Source organism: Suricata suricatta, chromosome 9 (assembly GCF_006229205.1).
Source record: "Suricata suricatta isolate VVHF042 chromosome 9, meerkat_22Aug2017_6uvM2_HiC, whole genome shotgun sequence".
Lineage (NCBI taxonomy): Eukaryota > Metazoa > Chordata > Mammalia > Carnivora > Herpestidae > Suricata > Suricata suricatta.
In genome coordinates this window covers 134,649,079-134,662,570 of record NC_043708.1, presented here as the reverse complement: position 1 = coordinate 134,662,570, position 13,492 = coordinate 134,649,079, and the positions used below count along the sequence as shown (strand labels likewise).

At 57.5% G+C, this 13,492-nt stretch overlaps 1 protein-coding gene across 1 annotated transcript in view; it reads left to right on the top strand.

The window, feature by feature from the left end:
* The first annotated feature begins 2,927 nt into the window (after nt 1-2,927).
* Nucleotides 2,928-13,492, top strand: part of PLIN1 (perilipin 1) — an 11,341-nt gene continuing 776 nt past the window's right edge. The window contains exons 1-8 of the mRNA XM_029952297.1: nt 2,928-3,124; nt 5,694-5,898; nt 7,569-7,651; nt 8,942-9,206; nt 9,530-9,702; nt 11,577-11,780; nt 12,202-12,447; nt 13,419-13,489. Of these exons, the coding sequence (XP_029808157.1) occupies nt 3,077-3,124; nt 5,694-5,898; nt 7,569-7,651; nt 8,942-9,206; nt 9,530-9,702; nt 11,577-11,780; nt 12,202-12,447; nt 13,419-13,489 (1,295 nt within the window). The 5' untranslated portion in view covers nt 2,928-3,076. The remainder of the gene's footprint in view (nt 3,125-5,693; nt 5,899-7,568; nt 7,652-8,941; nt 9,207-9,529; nt 9,703-11,576; nt 11,781-12,201; nt 12,448-13,418; nt 13,490-13,492) is intronic.

Here is a 13,492-nt window from a genome sequence, read left to right as displayed (position 1 = left end):
CACGAGGGCCAGGGTCCCTGTGCCCATGTTGGGGGTGAGGGGGCGGCTGGGGCTGGGGGAGGAAAGGGAAGAGCCCGTGTCTTCAAGCTGCGGCTGGAAGATGGACGGCTCCCGGGGGACCGTCCTCGGCCCTTTCACCGCTTCTCCCCTCTCACCCACATTCCGCGCTCCCGGCCGAGGCGGCCACGGGACCAGCTTTGTCAGCAGAGCCTGCAGGCACGGAGCCCTGGACTCTGGCCCAGAACCACCGCTCCAGAGCCCTGGAACTGCCCTTTGGCCCACTTTGCTCTCCAGACACGGCCTCATGGACGATTCCTCCTGACCCTTGAGGGCAGAGGCTCCTTTTTTAAATGCTTCCTTTCCTGCATTACTGTCTTCTATTCTAAAAGCCCCAGTCCGGGGGCACCTGGGTGGCTCAGTCGGTTAAGCGTCCGGCTTCGGCTCAGGTCATGATCTTGCGGTTCGTGGGTTCGAGCCCCACGTCAGGCTCTGTGCGGACAGCTAGCTCAGAGCCTGGAGCCTGTTTCAGATTCTGTGTCTCCCTCTCTGACCCTCCCCTGCTCGCGCTGTCTCTGTCTCTCAAAAATAAATAAAAAACATTAAAAAAAATGACTCTTGATCTTGGCTCAGGTCAGGATCTCATGGTCAAGAGATCGAGCCCTGCAGCAGGCTCTGCATGGTCATCCTTTCTCTCTGGCCCTCCTGTCTATGTTTAAAGCTTACTGTTCTGACAGTGCAGAGCCTTCTTGGGATTCTCTCTCTTCCTCTCTCTGCCCCCTCCCAAAATAAATAAACATTAAAAAAAAAAAGTAGGGGCACCTACTTGGTTAGGCATCCGACTTTGGCTCAGGTCGTAATCTCACAGTTCATGAGTTTGAGCCCCACTTTGAGCTGTCTGCTGTCAGTGCAGAGCTCGCTTTGGATCCTCTGCCTCCCTCTCTCTCTGCCCCTGCCCTGCTCTCTCTCTCTCTCTGTCTCTCTCTCTCTCAAAAATAAATTTTAAAACATTTTTAAAAAATTAAAAATAAAAGTCCTGGTTGAATCAATAAGTATTAAATGTATCCCATATTTATTATTCGTTTTGGAGGCTCGCTGCATGACTCTTTCCTCCCTTTCCTGACCTCTCATTTCCTGCTTTATTGTATCACAGATACAGAATTGATTACCAAGGATCTATCAGAAAGCTCTGTCTCTCCCCACCTCCTGCTCTTCTCCTACTGCCCACAGTATACAGCTTAGCAGAGATTCAACAAGAGAGCTAATTCTACCAACAACAAGGAAAATAAGTTTATCCCATTATCCATTTTATTATTTTTTTAAGTAAGCTCTAAGCCCAACAGGAGGGTTGAACTCAGGACCCTGAGATCAAGAGTTGCATGCTCTACTAACTGAGCCAACCAGGAGCCCCCCACCGCCACCAATATCCATTTTAAGGGGCCCTTGGATGATCTGCCAACTATGGCTTCCACCACTCTCCTCCATCTTTGAAGCCAGGAGCCAGAACTTGGGCCCCCGGCTGATCTGTGACTAAGGAAGGGACAAGAGATGATAGTTCTTGGTTGTTGGCATGCTGTCGGTCAGTAGGAGGATCTTGGACAACACGAACGTTCCAGACTCGGCAAGATCCAGTTGGCCCTCCCACTTGCACCTTAGACCAGGTGGGGTTCAATAAGCCTCCTTGAAATCAGGAATTTACTGAGGTTGAAATTGCTCCTTCAAAAGCTAGATTGTCAAAGAGCCAACCTCTAGCTGTGGTCCTCTTCTTGAGAGCAATTTATTTGCAGAATCAAAGAGTAGTACAGTTGGCTGAACTCCGTTGCTGTGTAGGTTTAAGTCTTACTGTTCAAAATCCACTCTTGATAGTGAATAATAAGGGAGGAGGGAGATGGGGTCCCACAGGACACTCTGAAAAAGGAACCAAAGATTATAGAATTTTAGAATTCTTGGTTTTAATGACCTATATTCCAACACCTTCTTTGTGGAAGACAGGTGGTGTTTTGTTTGGTTTTTTTGTGTCTTATTTTTTTTTGTTTTTTGTTTTTTGGGTTTTTTTTTTTTTTTTTTTTTTTTTTTTTTTGAGAACTGGGGGCCAGAAATGTGTTACAGAACTGATATTTCATGGCTCTGGAATAACAACGCCTGTGGGCCTGGATTCTCGTCAGCTCTGCAATCCGCCTCCTAGTTGGCTATGTCTCCTTACAGCAGTCGGGGTATGTTCAGGGGGCCCGGGCTCATATAACCATGACAACTGGCTGGCCTGACCTTCTCTTCCTCTCTGCCCTCCTCTAGCTGGGTGGTGTTAGTGGCATTGCCCAAGGCTCCTCTGGAACGGTTTGTGCCGGGGGGAGACGCTCAGAAGCCTGGCGCTGTGGGACCGAGGCAGCAGCCGCCAGCGTGAGCACGGGGCCCGGGGGCAGCGGTCTTAGCGGCTTCATCTCCGAGAGTTCAAGGGTAAGGGTGTCCTGGGGATTTGACTGAAGGGGAAGAGGCCTGCAAACCACTGAGGGAGAGAGGGTTCAAGGTGAATGGCCGAGAGTCTAGGGTAGAAATCCTGGGGCACTGGCTTTTCCAGAACGCCGCTGAAATCGCTGGTTTTAAGAGGGGCTGCTTGCTTCTTAGTCGAGCATTCCGGGAAGGACCGGCAGATATGCTTGCTTAAAAAGAAAGGAGTTCATGCAGAACTTTTTTACAAAAAGAAAAAAAAAAGACTAATCCTGAAACTTATTCTTTTGGTCCCTTTTGGATTTTCGTCTAGGAGCCTCTTAACTTCACCTAAGACCTCTTATCTTGTAAAGCCGCCCTTATTTCTCATTTCTTACCCTGAATCCTTGAAGGAAGCATCCCGTCTTGGAAAGTAGGCTGGGGGGCAGCTCCTCCCAATGGGACTCTAGGGAGGGGCGGCTAGTTCTTGACATTCACCCTCCAACCTAATCAGAAAGCCTTCTGTTGAGGGAGCTGGGTCCCCAGGCAGCCTGGGCCGTGGCAGTGGCCATCAGAGGTAGGGGACTGACCCTGCGAGTCTCAAGCTGAGAGCTTTCTCATGGACCTGGGACTCTGCATTGCAGCGTGAAGAGCTATGACGGCAGTCAACAAGGGCCCGGCCTTGCCAGATGGAGACCTCCCAGTAAGTAACTTGGACTTTTATGAGAAGACCATGGGTGGGGGTGGGGGTGGGGGGCACTGAGTGGAGGAGGAAGGCGCAGGGAGGACAGGCTCAGGGCACTGTAGGACCAAATCTGTCTAGGTTATAGTCACCTTTCATTGACCATTATGTCTCATTACTCTTGCCCTCACTAAGAGCAGGGGGCTCTTAGAGGATGGAGCAGGGGAGTGCCTACTGAAAACTAAACACCTCGAGAAAAAGAACAGAAATATTGGCTGAGAGGGAAAGGAGGGGGGTGGGAATGACCCACCCATCAGCTTTAAAGCTGATGCAAAGCCCGTGCTCGCCCACCCAGGCGGGATGTAGATTCACATGCAGAGCCACTGTGTGACTTCTGGTCCCTGTGAGTGGCGTTTGTGTAACTCTCCGGTCACAGCCTGTGCTGCATACGGGAAGGGGGTGGAGGAGTAGTGTTCCCGGACTTTTGTGTCCAGCCTGGTTTCCACTGTGACTTGGAGCAGTCTGACACCTTGCGGGGTATCTGACGCCTCCGGGTAAGGCCTCTCTGATTTAGGTACAGTTCGAAGAGCCCACGAAACCTAAGAATTGTGAACCATTATAGTGCCTATCTTGTCCCAAATTAGGCTTCAACTGACCTTTGCACTCGGAATCACCATGTTAAGTATTATAGTAAATCACAGAATACGGGGGAGGGGGGCGCCTGGGTGGCTCAGTCCCTTAAGCGTCCGACTTCAGCTCAGGTCATGGTCTCTTGGTCCGTGAGTTTGAGCCCCAGGTCGGGCTCTGTGCTGACAGCTCAGAGCCTGGAGCCTGCTTCCGGTTCTGTGTCTCCCTCCCCCGCTCACACTCTGTCTCTCTGTCTCAATAATGAATGTGTTAAAAAATAAATCCTAGACTACAGAGGCGTAAAATGAACACGAGCACTGGCTCAGGATTGCCCCTCTTTGGCTTTGCCTGCCACAGCCTCTGAAAACTGCGTCCAAATGTTGAAATATTCTCTCGTTTGCAGTCATCATCTTTTTCTAGTTCAGATTTCAAACTCGCCTGCAAACTGGAGGCTAAAGTGCTGTAGGCTGCTGTTACGAGTCAGCCTACAAGCAGAAGGGGCCAGGGCCTCGCCTCCCGGGCAGAGCCCTGTAACGGGCACATCCCAGCTGCGGAGAGAGCCCCAGCGCCTGGGTCAGACAGGGGGAGCCTCCTCCTCTTCCTTCTTGCGTGGAGGGTTCTCAGCATTCCTGCGAGCGGACAGAAGCATAGCAGGCCCCTCGCTCCTCAGCCCGGTGGCCGCCTTGCCTCACATGCACTCTCATTTACTCCTGCGCCTTGCGATACCTGGAAGCAAATTGCAGATGGGCCATTTCAGGCCTGAGCTGCCATCCTGACTCTGCCACTTACTGGCTGGGTGATCGCGGGTCAGTCCCTTCACATCTCTGTATAACAGCCCCGGAGTCCACACTCTTTCACTCAAACACCTGTGTGTGTTCAGTGAGCTTCCCGGGCGACCTAAAGTTTAATTAGGTGACTGCTGCCATAGTTAAAACGCATTAATAAGAACACAGCACCCCAATCATGAGAAGTGATGGCTTCACTGTACCCCACATGCTCAGACCACATCTGGAATGCTGTCTTCACGGTTGAGTGCACGTGTTGAAGGAAGGCAGCACTGCCTGTAGCAGGTCCGGAGGGGACCAGCAGACCGGGGTGGCCAGCTCAGTGAGGATCTGGAGCTACTGAGCACGTAGGAGGGACCCCCAAAGGCAGCCACAGTGCCTTCAAACACGTGACAGGCCAGCCCGTGACTGATGAAATAGCTTTGCTCGGTGCTGTTCCAGAGGAAGAGGGTGGAGCAGTGGGTGAAGGCACATTGCAGCCCAGCACTGCTGTCCAACAAGGGCCACAGGCCACTCTGGGAGGAGCAAGACCCAGCCACGAAGGCATCTGAATCCAAGTCGGCCAGAGGCTGTGGGCAGGAGGCACTCTTGCTGCAGAAGCTCCTGGAGACCTAAACTTCGAGATTCTGTGCAGCGGGGCGGCTCTAAACTCACCCCTTGTAGGTGAAGCCCCCGCCTGGTCCATTTATTCGGCCGACGTCACTGCGCGGGCTTTAGGCTAGGCTCTGGACAGCCAGGACAGCTGGCCGGGAGAGAGACAGGCACACACATGATTGCACACCGTGTGAAGCATGCGGAGGCAAGCCGGGAGGCGGTGGTAGCTTCTGACGTGGCGGAGGAGGGTCAGGAAGCCTCACAGAACCGTTGATCCTCGAGCTGGGTCTGGAGGGAGTGGCATTTTGCCAGGCAGGCGCCCGGGAGGGCAGGGGGAGCGTGCATAGGCGGGCAGCGGCCGACGCAGGCAGGGAGGCGACGTCCCAGCAGCTCTCCAGAACCTGGATTGTGGCCAGGAGAGCGTAGCGGGCTGGCCCTAGTGTTCCCTCTCTGGCCTGGGTTCCTCCTAGGTCACTTGGACGCAGGCTGGCCTCGCCAGTGGGCTCCGGGACGCTGGGCTGCCTTCCCGTGAGGCAGGAGAGGGCTGAGGGATAACTCCATCGCCTTCCCTTCTTCCACTCCAGGAGCAGGAGAACGTCCTGCAGCGGGTCCTGCAGCTGCCGGTGGTGAGCGGCACCTGCGAGTGCTTCCAGAAGACCTACACCAGCACCAAGGAAGCCCACCCCCTGCTGGGCTCTGTGTGCAATGCCTACGAGAAGGGCGTGCAGGGCGCCAGCAGCCTGGCGGCCTGGAGCATGGAGCCGGTGGTCCGCAGGCTGTCCACCCAGTGTGAGTCTTGGCACTTGCAGGCCGCCGTCCGTCAGTCCGTCCCACTGATGGCTTGCTTGTCTGTCTGCCTGTGCCGTCTTGTCTGTCTGCCTTTCTAACCACCTGCATCCCATTACATAGTCTTCTCATCCATAAATACAGATGACGCAGATGTAGACACAGCTAGAGACATGGACAGACATCTCTTCTCATCCTTGCATGTCTGTAGCCCGGCATTTTCCCAGGGTCACATGACGGGCCAGAGAGCCGGCCGGGGAGGGGACCGGCAGAGCTGTGTGGGCAGTGGTAGGAGTGAGGCCTGCGGTGGACCAGATGCCCACTTTGGCCCCAAATCTGGCGGCAGCAGGAACTCGTAGAGTCTGGCACAGGTGGGGGCCGTGGGTACTGGGGCTGGCCCGGCCAGGCCCGGGGAGCAGGTGCACGGGACGCTCCCGGGGCCAGTAGCTGAGGGGACGAGCCGGTGACAGTCCATGTGGCCCCTACTACCAGACCTACCCCTATTCAAATCGTCCTGCCTCGTTTGTAAATACGGTCTCCAAAGCAAGGCGCTCTCTCTCTCTCTCTCTCTCTCTCTCTCTTATTCCAGTGTAGTTAACATACAGTGTTACATTATTTTCAGGTGTATAATACAGTGATTCACTAATTCCATGCATCACCCGGTGCTCATCACAACAGCCCAGGCAGGGCTCTGGACAGGGCTGGGGGAAACCCCAGCAGCACCAAGAAGTCTAGGACCTTCCACCATCCTGATTAGAGAATTATGGGTGTCTGAGGAACCTACCCTGGGCCAGCTCCCATGCCTACAACCTCTTTAAATAGTTTCCCTGGGTCTCATTTTGCCCACTCGGAAGATGGCCACGTCACCTGGGTTCTCTGCTGCTTGAGAATTTTGTGAAGAAATGGCAGCTATCTGGGGAAAGCATGTATGAAAGATTATATGAAAGAATATAGACCCATCTCCATGGTCATGGCCTCAGGGCTACATCTTTAGCCCCCTGGGCAGTATCTCCTAGAAACATTTGTGTCCCCTGGCACTTGCCCCACTCTCTGGGGACAACTCTCTCTTCCCTGTGACCTTCTGTGGGTCACTTCTGACTCTTGAGGTTAGAAGGAAGGGTGTGGGCAGTCTGGGCCCTGGGCCGGCTGTGGCTGGGAGTTGGTCACCTATAGAACTAACCCCTACTCCCACCAAGGCCCCGGGAGGCCCTGCTGCCCCTCTTCACACGCCTTCACTGTCCGCCTTCGCGCCCACCCAGAGTTCACCGAGAGAGGGTGGGGAGGACCGGGAGGGGGAGCACAGTGTCTGCCGGTGATTCACAGTTTCTGCCAGTTGCCCCTGCCAGGTAGGAACCGTCAGTCCACCTCTTACAAATGAGGACCCGGAGGCGGGGGCAAGTTGAGACTCCCCTGAAGCCACACCTGGCTGGTGCAGGCGCGGGGCTTCGAGTGCAGACCTGCCTGACTACAGAGGCCCTACCCAGACGGAGGGCGGGCCTGGTCTCCAGGAGCCTGGGGGGGGGGATGGGCGGGGGCTGCAGGGCACCCAGGGCTTCCCAGATGTGCTGGAGGGATCAGGGCTGGGGAGTCTGAAGGGTCTGAGGCACCTTCCTTGGCACGGGGGCCACTGCGAGGTTCTCACGACTCACTCCACCATGGCCCTTCACTTCCAGTCACAGCAGCCAACGAGCTGGCCTGCCGAGGCCTGGACCACCTGGAGGAAAAGATCCCAGCCCTCCAGTACCCTCCTGAAAAGGTAAGCCCCCCCTCCTTCTCCAATGTGCCCTGTGGTCCCGCCTCTCAGGAGGAGACTGACATGTCATGACCTTCAGTCTTTCATTCCTGTGGCGGGCGCCCTCCAGGCTTGGGCGGGGGGTGGGGGGGTGGGGGGGGTGCTGCCTGCCCCTAAGTCCACACAGCAGGCTTCCTCCTCCCCCTGTGGCGCCAAATGAAGGCAGCCTTTCTGAAAAGCAAGCTTGACCGGGGGTAAACTCAAACAGGAGCTTGGGGTGGGTGTCACTGCTTCTGATCCCACCACACCCCCTGCCCTGCCCCAGGACACCTGGTGGGCCTGCACTGGGCCACTTGCTAACTATAGTCCCCTAAGATCATGGGCCACACTCCTCAGATCCCGGGATTGCTGTCCCTTGTCCTCAGGATCCAACCCTTTATGGATCTTGAGACTGAAAAAGTCACTTTACCTAGATACACGTTCATTGGGTATTTGCTAGGTAAGGGCTTTGGGGAATAAGCTCCATCTCACTGACCACGTGTCTGCTCATCCCACAGGTATTTCCTGGGCCCTACCCTAGGCCAGGGGCCATAATGCGATGTGTGGAGCCCTCCCATGTCATCCTCCTGTCAGCCCCCTGGGGCAGGGCGGGATCCCCGTTTCACAGAGGAGAAAGCTAGTGACTTTTCCCTGGCCATACAGCCTTAAGCGGAGGCCACAGGAGGGCGGGTCTGTTTGGCTCGGAGGCCTGTGTGCTTCCCGTCTTTCCAGATGAAGGGCATCTGTGTCACCAAAGAGAATTATTGCAATGCAGAACTGGGTAGGGAGGGCAGCCACATCTCCAAGTCAGTATAAACACAGGTGGGAATGTAAGTGGTGTGAGGGAAGACAGAGAAGGCAGTAGAGGAATCCAGGGGTGGAGAGGCCTGTGTGCATGAGAACATCCGGACCGGTGTCATCACGGAGGTGGCCTTTCCGGGGGAAGGATGGTTAGGATCTCGATAGGCGGAAGTGGGGTGCGAGGAAGCCAGGAGGTCCCTCCGCAGGGAGAAGGGGAGCGCTTTCCCTTTAAAGCCCAGCTTAACCAAGGGCCCAGATATCGGTGCCAGTTCCCGGGCCCTTTATGTTATTTTTTAAGTAAGCTCAGCGCCCAACGTGGGGTTCAAATTCACCACCTCAACATCAAGAGTTAGATGCTCTACTGACTGAGCCAGCCAGGCGCCCCTCCCCTGGGCCTTTAAATGAGGCCTCCCTGGGAGCTGGGCTCAGGCCTACCAGACCCACACCTGTGACCCCCCTCCCCACTTCCCCCAGATCGCCTCTGAGCTGAAGGACACCATCTCCACCCGCCTCCGCAGCGCCAGGAATAGCATCAGCGTTCCCATCGCCAGCACCTCGGACAAGGTCCTGGGGGCCGCCCTGGCCAGCTGCGAGCTCGCCTGGGGGGTGGCCAAAGACACGGCCGAGTATGCTGCCAGCACCCGAGCCGGCCGGCTGGCCTCCGGAGGGGCCGACCTGGCCCTGGGGAGCGTCGAGAAGGTGGTAGAGTACCTCCTCCCCTCAGCCAAGGAAGAGTCAGGTATCTACCCCCAGGGGGGCTGGCAGACCTCCCCCCTCCCCCCCCGGAAGTGGGTCCCCTCCCCACGCGGCCTGGGAATTAGCAGAGGCAGCCAGGGCTCCCGCAGCCCCTGCCCTGGAACAGGGAAGGCCCAGCGAGACTTTCAGGTGGAACCATCCTCACACCGCCTCCTCTCCCCATCTGTAAGCGGGGCAAGTGAGTGACCCAAGTCGCCGGCAAACTTGTGGTGGGACCAGCTGACCACTCCCCAACCCTAGGCAGAGTCCAGCTTCCTAGCCCCTCTCTGACCAGCTTTCCTCTCTTTCCCCCCAAATCCCACCCAGCCCCTGCTCCAGGACGCCAGCCGGCCCAGAAGCCTCCCAAAGGCCAGCGGAGCCTCGGGAGCAGGGTTGGGGCCCTGGCCAGCACCCTGTCCCAGCACACCTTGCAGACCACAGCCCGGGTGCTGAAGCAGGGCCATGCCCTGGCCATGTGGATCCCAGGTGTGGCGCCCCTGGTGAGTGTCTGCCCCTGAGCTCTGGCTGACCCCCAGCCTGGGTCCCTCCCGTCCCCACCCACCTGCACCTCTGGGGCTAGGAACATTCTCTCTCCAGCCTGGCCTGGGCCCCCTGGTCTAAGGACAAGAAGCCTTAAGGGGGTGGAGGGCCAGTCCTCTGGGCTGCAAGGGGAGAGAAAGGACAGGATGTGAACTGAGGGCAAGCCTGCCTTGCTAGGGTGTCCCTCCCTGTCCCTCTGAGTCCCACCCCCAAATTTATCCTATTAGGAGGCCTCCTGGCCCGGCTGCATCCTGGACCACCCCCAGATTTCAAAATTTCCCTTCCAGAGGCTCCTCATTGGCATCTTCCTTGCCCCTAGGGTAAGGCTGCCTTTTCTGGGCGAGCGTAGGCTACCCACCCCCACCTCTGTGTATTTTAGCAGAGATAGACCCCATTTTTTTCATAAGAACCTTTAGTAAGAAACAGAAAATAAGAAAGGGAACTAAAATAAGAGAAAATAAGAAAGGGAAAACTGGAAAATAAGAAAGGAAAATAAGAGAAACACAAACAACATTAAAGCACAAAGCTTGGCAAACAAAAAAGTCACTTCCCAGCCATCATTTGGTGGCACTTTTATTTTTTATTTATTTTTTTTAAAGTTTGACTCTTTTTTTTTTTTTTAATGTTTTATTTATTTTTGATACAGAGAGAGACAGAGCATGAGAGAGGGAGGGGCAGAGAGGGAAGGAGACACAGAACCGAAAGCAGGCTCCAGGCTCTGAGCTAGCTGTCAGCACAGAGCCTGATGCGGGACTCGAACCCACTAACGTGAGATCTGACTTGAGCTGAAGTCGGAAGCTTAACTGACTGAGCCACCCAGGCGCCCCTGGTGGCACTTTTAAAAGCATCGTCAGCCCTGACTCATTCATTCAAGCTAATGATTGCCGAGAACGTGCTGTGCACCAGGTTCTTTGGCTCCAGTAGGGATACAGGACGGGTCGTTCCCTTCTGTCCCCTGTACTGGGGGCCATCTCCCAGTGGGGGCTGGGCCGGACCCATGTCCCAGCCCTGCGTGCAGTCGGGAGAGGCCCTGTACCCTGTGTGGCCTCAGGGACCCTGTTCACGGAGGACATGATGGTGTCCCCTGGAGTTGTGTGATGGGTGTTTGTGGGGCTCCCTGAGGGAGCCCAGCTGTGCCTCAAGGGGACACCAGCCCACCTGCCCAGGTCTGTTTCCGCCCATGGGCACTTGGGTCCGCTTGATTTGTTCACTCTTTAAAGATCTCCAAGGAGTATCTACTAAAGCTAAACACACATACCCCCTAAGACCCCCCATTTCCACCCCCCAGAAATGAGAGCCTATGTCCCCCAAAGACACATCGAAGTGTTCCTATCAGGCTTTCTCCTTAGCCGAGAACGGAACAACACAGGCGTCCGTCAACAGCGGACCGAGGAAGTTGTGGCTCACGCACGTCGGGGGCCGCAGGGGAGGGAAGCTGTTGTGACCGTGCGGGAGCTCGGCCGAATCTCACAACACGACGTTGAATAAAAGAAGCTATTTGTGAAAGAAAACACATTGGAGGAGTCCATTTATATGAAGTTCAAAAATGGGCAAAACCAAGGCATGGTGGTAGAGGTCAAAATGGGGTCCCCCTTGGGGGCCCTGCCTGCGTGGGGGGTGCAGGGAGACTTCTGGGGGGTTGAAAGGGGTCTGTGTCTTGACCTGCGGTAGTTATGCAAGCGTGTGCTTAGGACGCCTCCCGGAGCTTCGCCCTCCGGGTGTGGAAGTCCTCACCCAATGACACGTTGTGTAGGACAGTCTGCTGGGGCCTGACCCTGAGGTGGGGCGGGGCTTTGCTGGCGACCCCAGCAGCCTGCGGCCTTCCCCCCCTCAGAGTAGTCTGGCCCAGTGGGGCGCGTCAGCCGCCTTGCAGCTGGTGTCCTGGCGGGGGAGTGAGGTGCGGGTGCCCTGGCTGCACGGCCTCGCCGCCGCCCAGGAGGAGGACTGCGGTGACCACGCGGACACAGACGGAGAGGAGACAGAGGAGGAGGAGGAGGAGGAAGAGGAGTCCGACACCGAGGAGAGCAGGCTCAACGAGGTAAGGGGGCGAGAAGCTGAGGACGCGGACGCCTCCGGGTCCCACAGCCCAGTGCGGGGGCGAGAAGCAGAGGCATGGGGTGAAACGGGTCTGTGCCCCCGGGGGCTCAGAGACGTGGTGCCCGCCTGCTGCAGCGCTCGCCTCACCTGCAGGAGGCTTCTGTGCCCGGCTCGCAGCCGACCCACACAGCAGCCCTGCAAAGTAGGCGGGGCGGAGACTGTCCTCCTCATTCTGACAGTGAAGAAGCAGGTTCAGAGAGGGAAAGCGACCTGCCCGAGGCCACACAGCTAGCAGCAGAGCCAGGCTTACAGTTTTTTCAGTTTGGTGTCCCCGTGGTTTCCCCTCTAGCTCTCGGGGTGGCAGGGAGGGGGAGGGCCAGGGGAGCCGCTGCAGGAGGTGCTGACCTAGCTCTGGCCCCCAGGTAGCGGCCCTGCCCGGCCCACAAGGGCTCCTGGGCAGCGTGGCCCACACCGTGCAGAAGGCCCTCCAGAGCACCGTGTCAGCCGTGATGTGGGCGCCCTCGGCTGTGCTGGGCTCGGCAGCCCGGCTGCTGCACCTCGCCCCGGCCCCTGCTGTCTCCTCCACCAAGGGGAGGGCCATGTCCCTGTCGGATGCCCTGAAGGGTGTCACTGACAACGTGGTGGACACGGTGGTGCACTACGTGCCGGTGAGTCCCGCCCCAGGGGCCTGGGAAGGACAGACACAGCAGCTCTGACCCGGCTGCGGTGGCCCTCCTGTCCCCAGTCTCCTTGGCGGTGCTCCTGATCCCAGGAACATCTTGACCAACTGTGGCCTTGACTGGTGGCCCTTGCCAGCCCCAAGTGTATAGAGACCAAGACCCTGGCCAGAGGCCTTTCCCCCCGCCTGCCCGCTTCCGACCATCAGTCGGGGTGGCAGGTGGCCTGGCCCCCACCTCAGCAAGCAGGGAGGCGCTGCTTCCTGGGAAGGGGCTGGAGGGAGGCGTGGAGGGCACCTGGGGGCTGGCCCACGTTCCAGGGCACAGTGGCTGCCCCCTCCCAATCCTGGCACCTGTCGCCAACAGGAAGAATCAAGAGGCACCAATACTGTCTCTTGGGGCTTCCGGGGGCCCTTCGCAGAGCACGTTTCAGGTTGTGCCGGCTCCGGGCTGCCAGTCAAGGGCTAGGCCCCGCAGAACTAGCAAGGCTTGGGGGCAGGGGTGCTGAGTCACCCACTTCCGAGAGGCAGGCCAAGGGTCCTGGCAGCCAGTGTGTTCACCTCGGGCCCCAACCAGGGCCAGGCATGGGCACCCTCACCCTGGATGCGACAGTGTGCGCGCTGCGCTTAGCGTACAACTCCGCCCCAAGGAGAGGGGGGGACGCCATTCTTTCCACCGAGGGACCCCTGAGGGAGGCTCGAGGCGTCCAGAAATTTAGGAAGGAGGGGGTGCCTTGCATCCCGTGGCCCGGTAGAGGCCACTGGAGAGGGCAAGACATCATCGGTCTCCCCAGTGCCCCTCGCCTGTGCCCCGGGGCACTAGAGGCCCAGTCCCACACCCGGGCGGTGCCTCGCCCCCCAAGGACGCTCCTGGGAGGCGTCAATGCGAGGGTCCCAGATTGGCCGTGGGTGGGAGGCCCAGGGACGAGAGCCTGGCCCGGGCGCTCACAAGGCTGCCTTCAGCTCCCCAGGCTGTCGCTGATGGAGCCCGAGAGCGAATTCCGGGACATCGATAACCCGCCGGCCGAGGCCGAGCG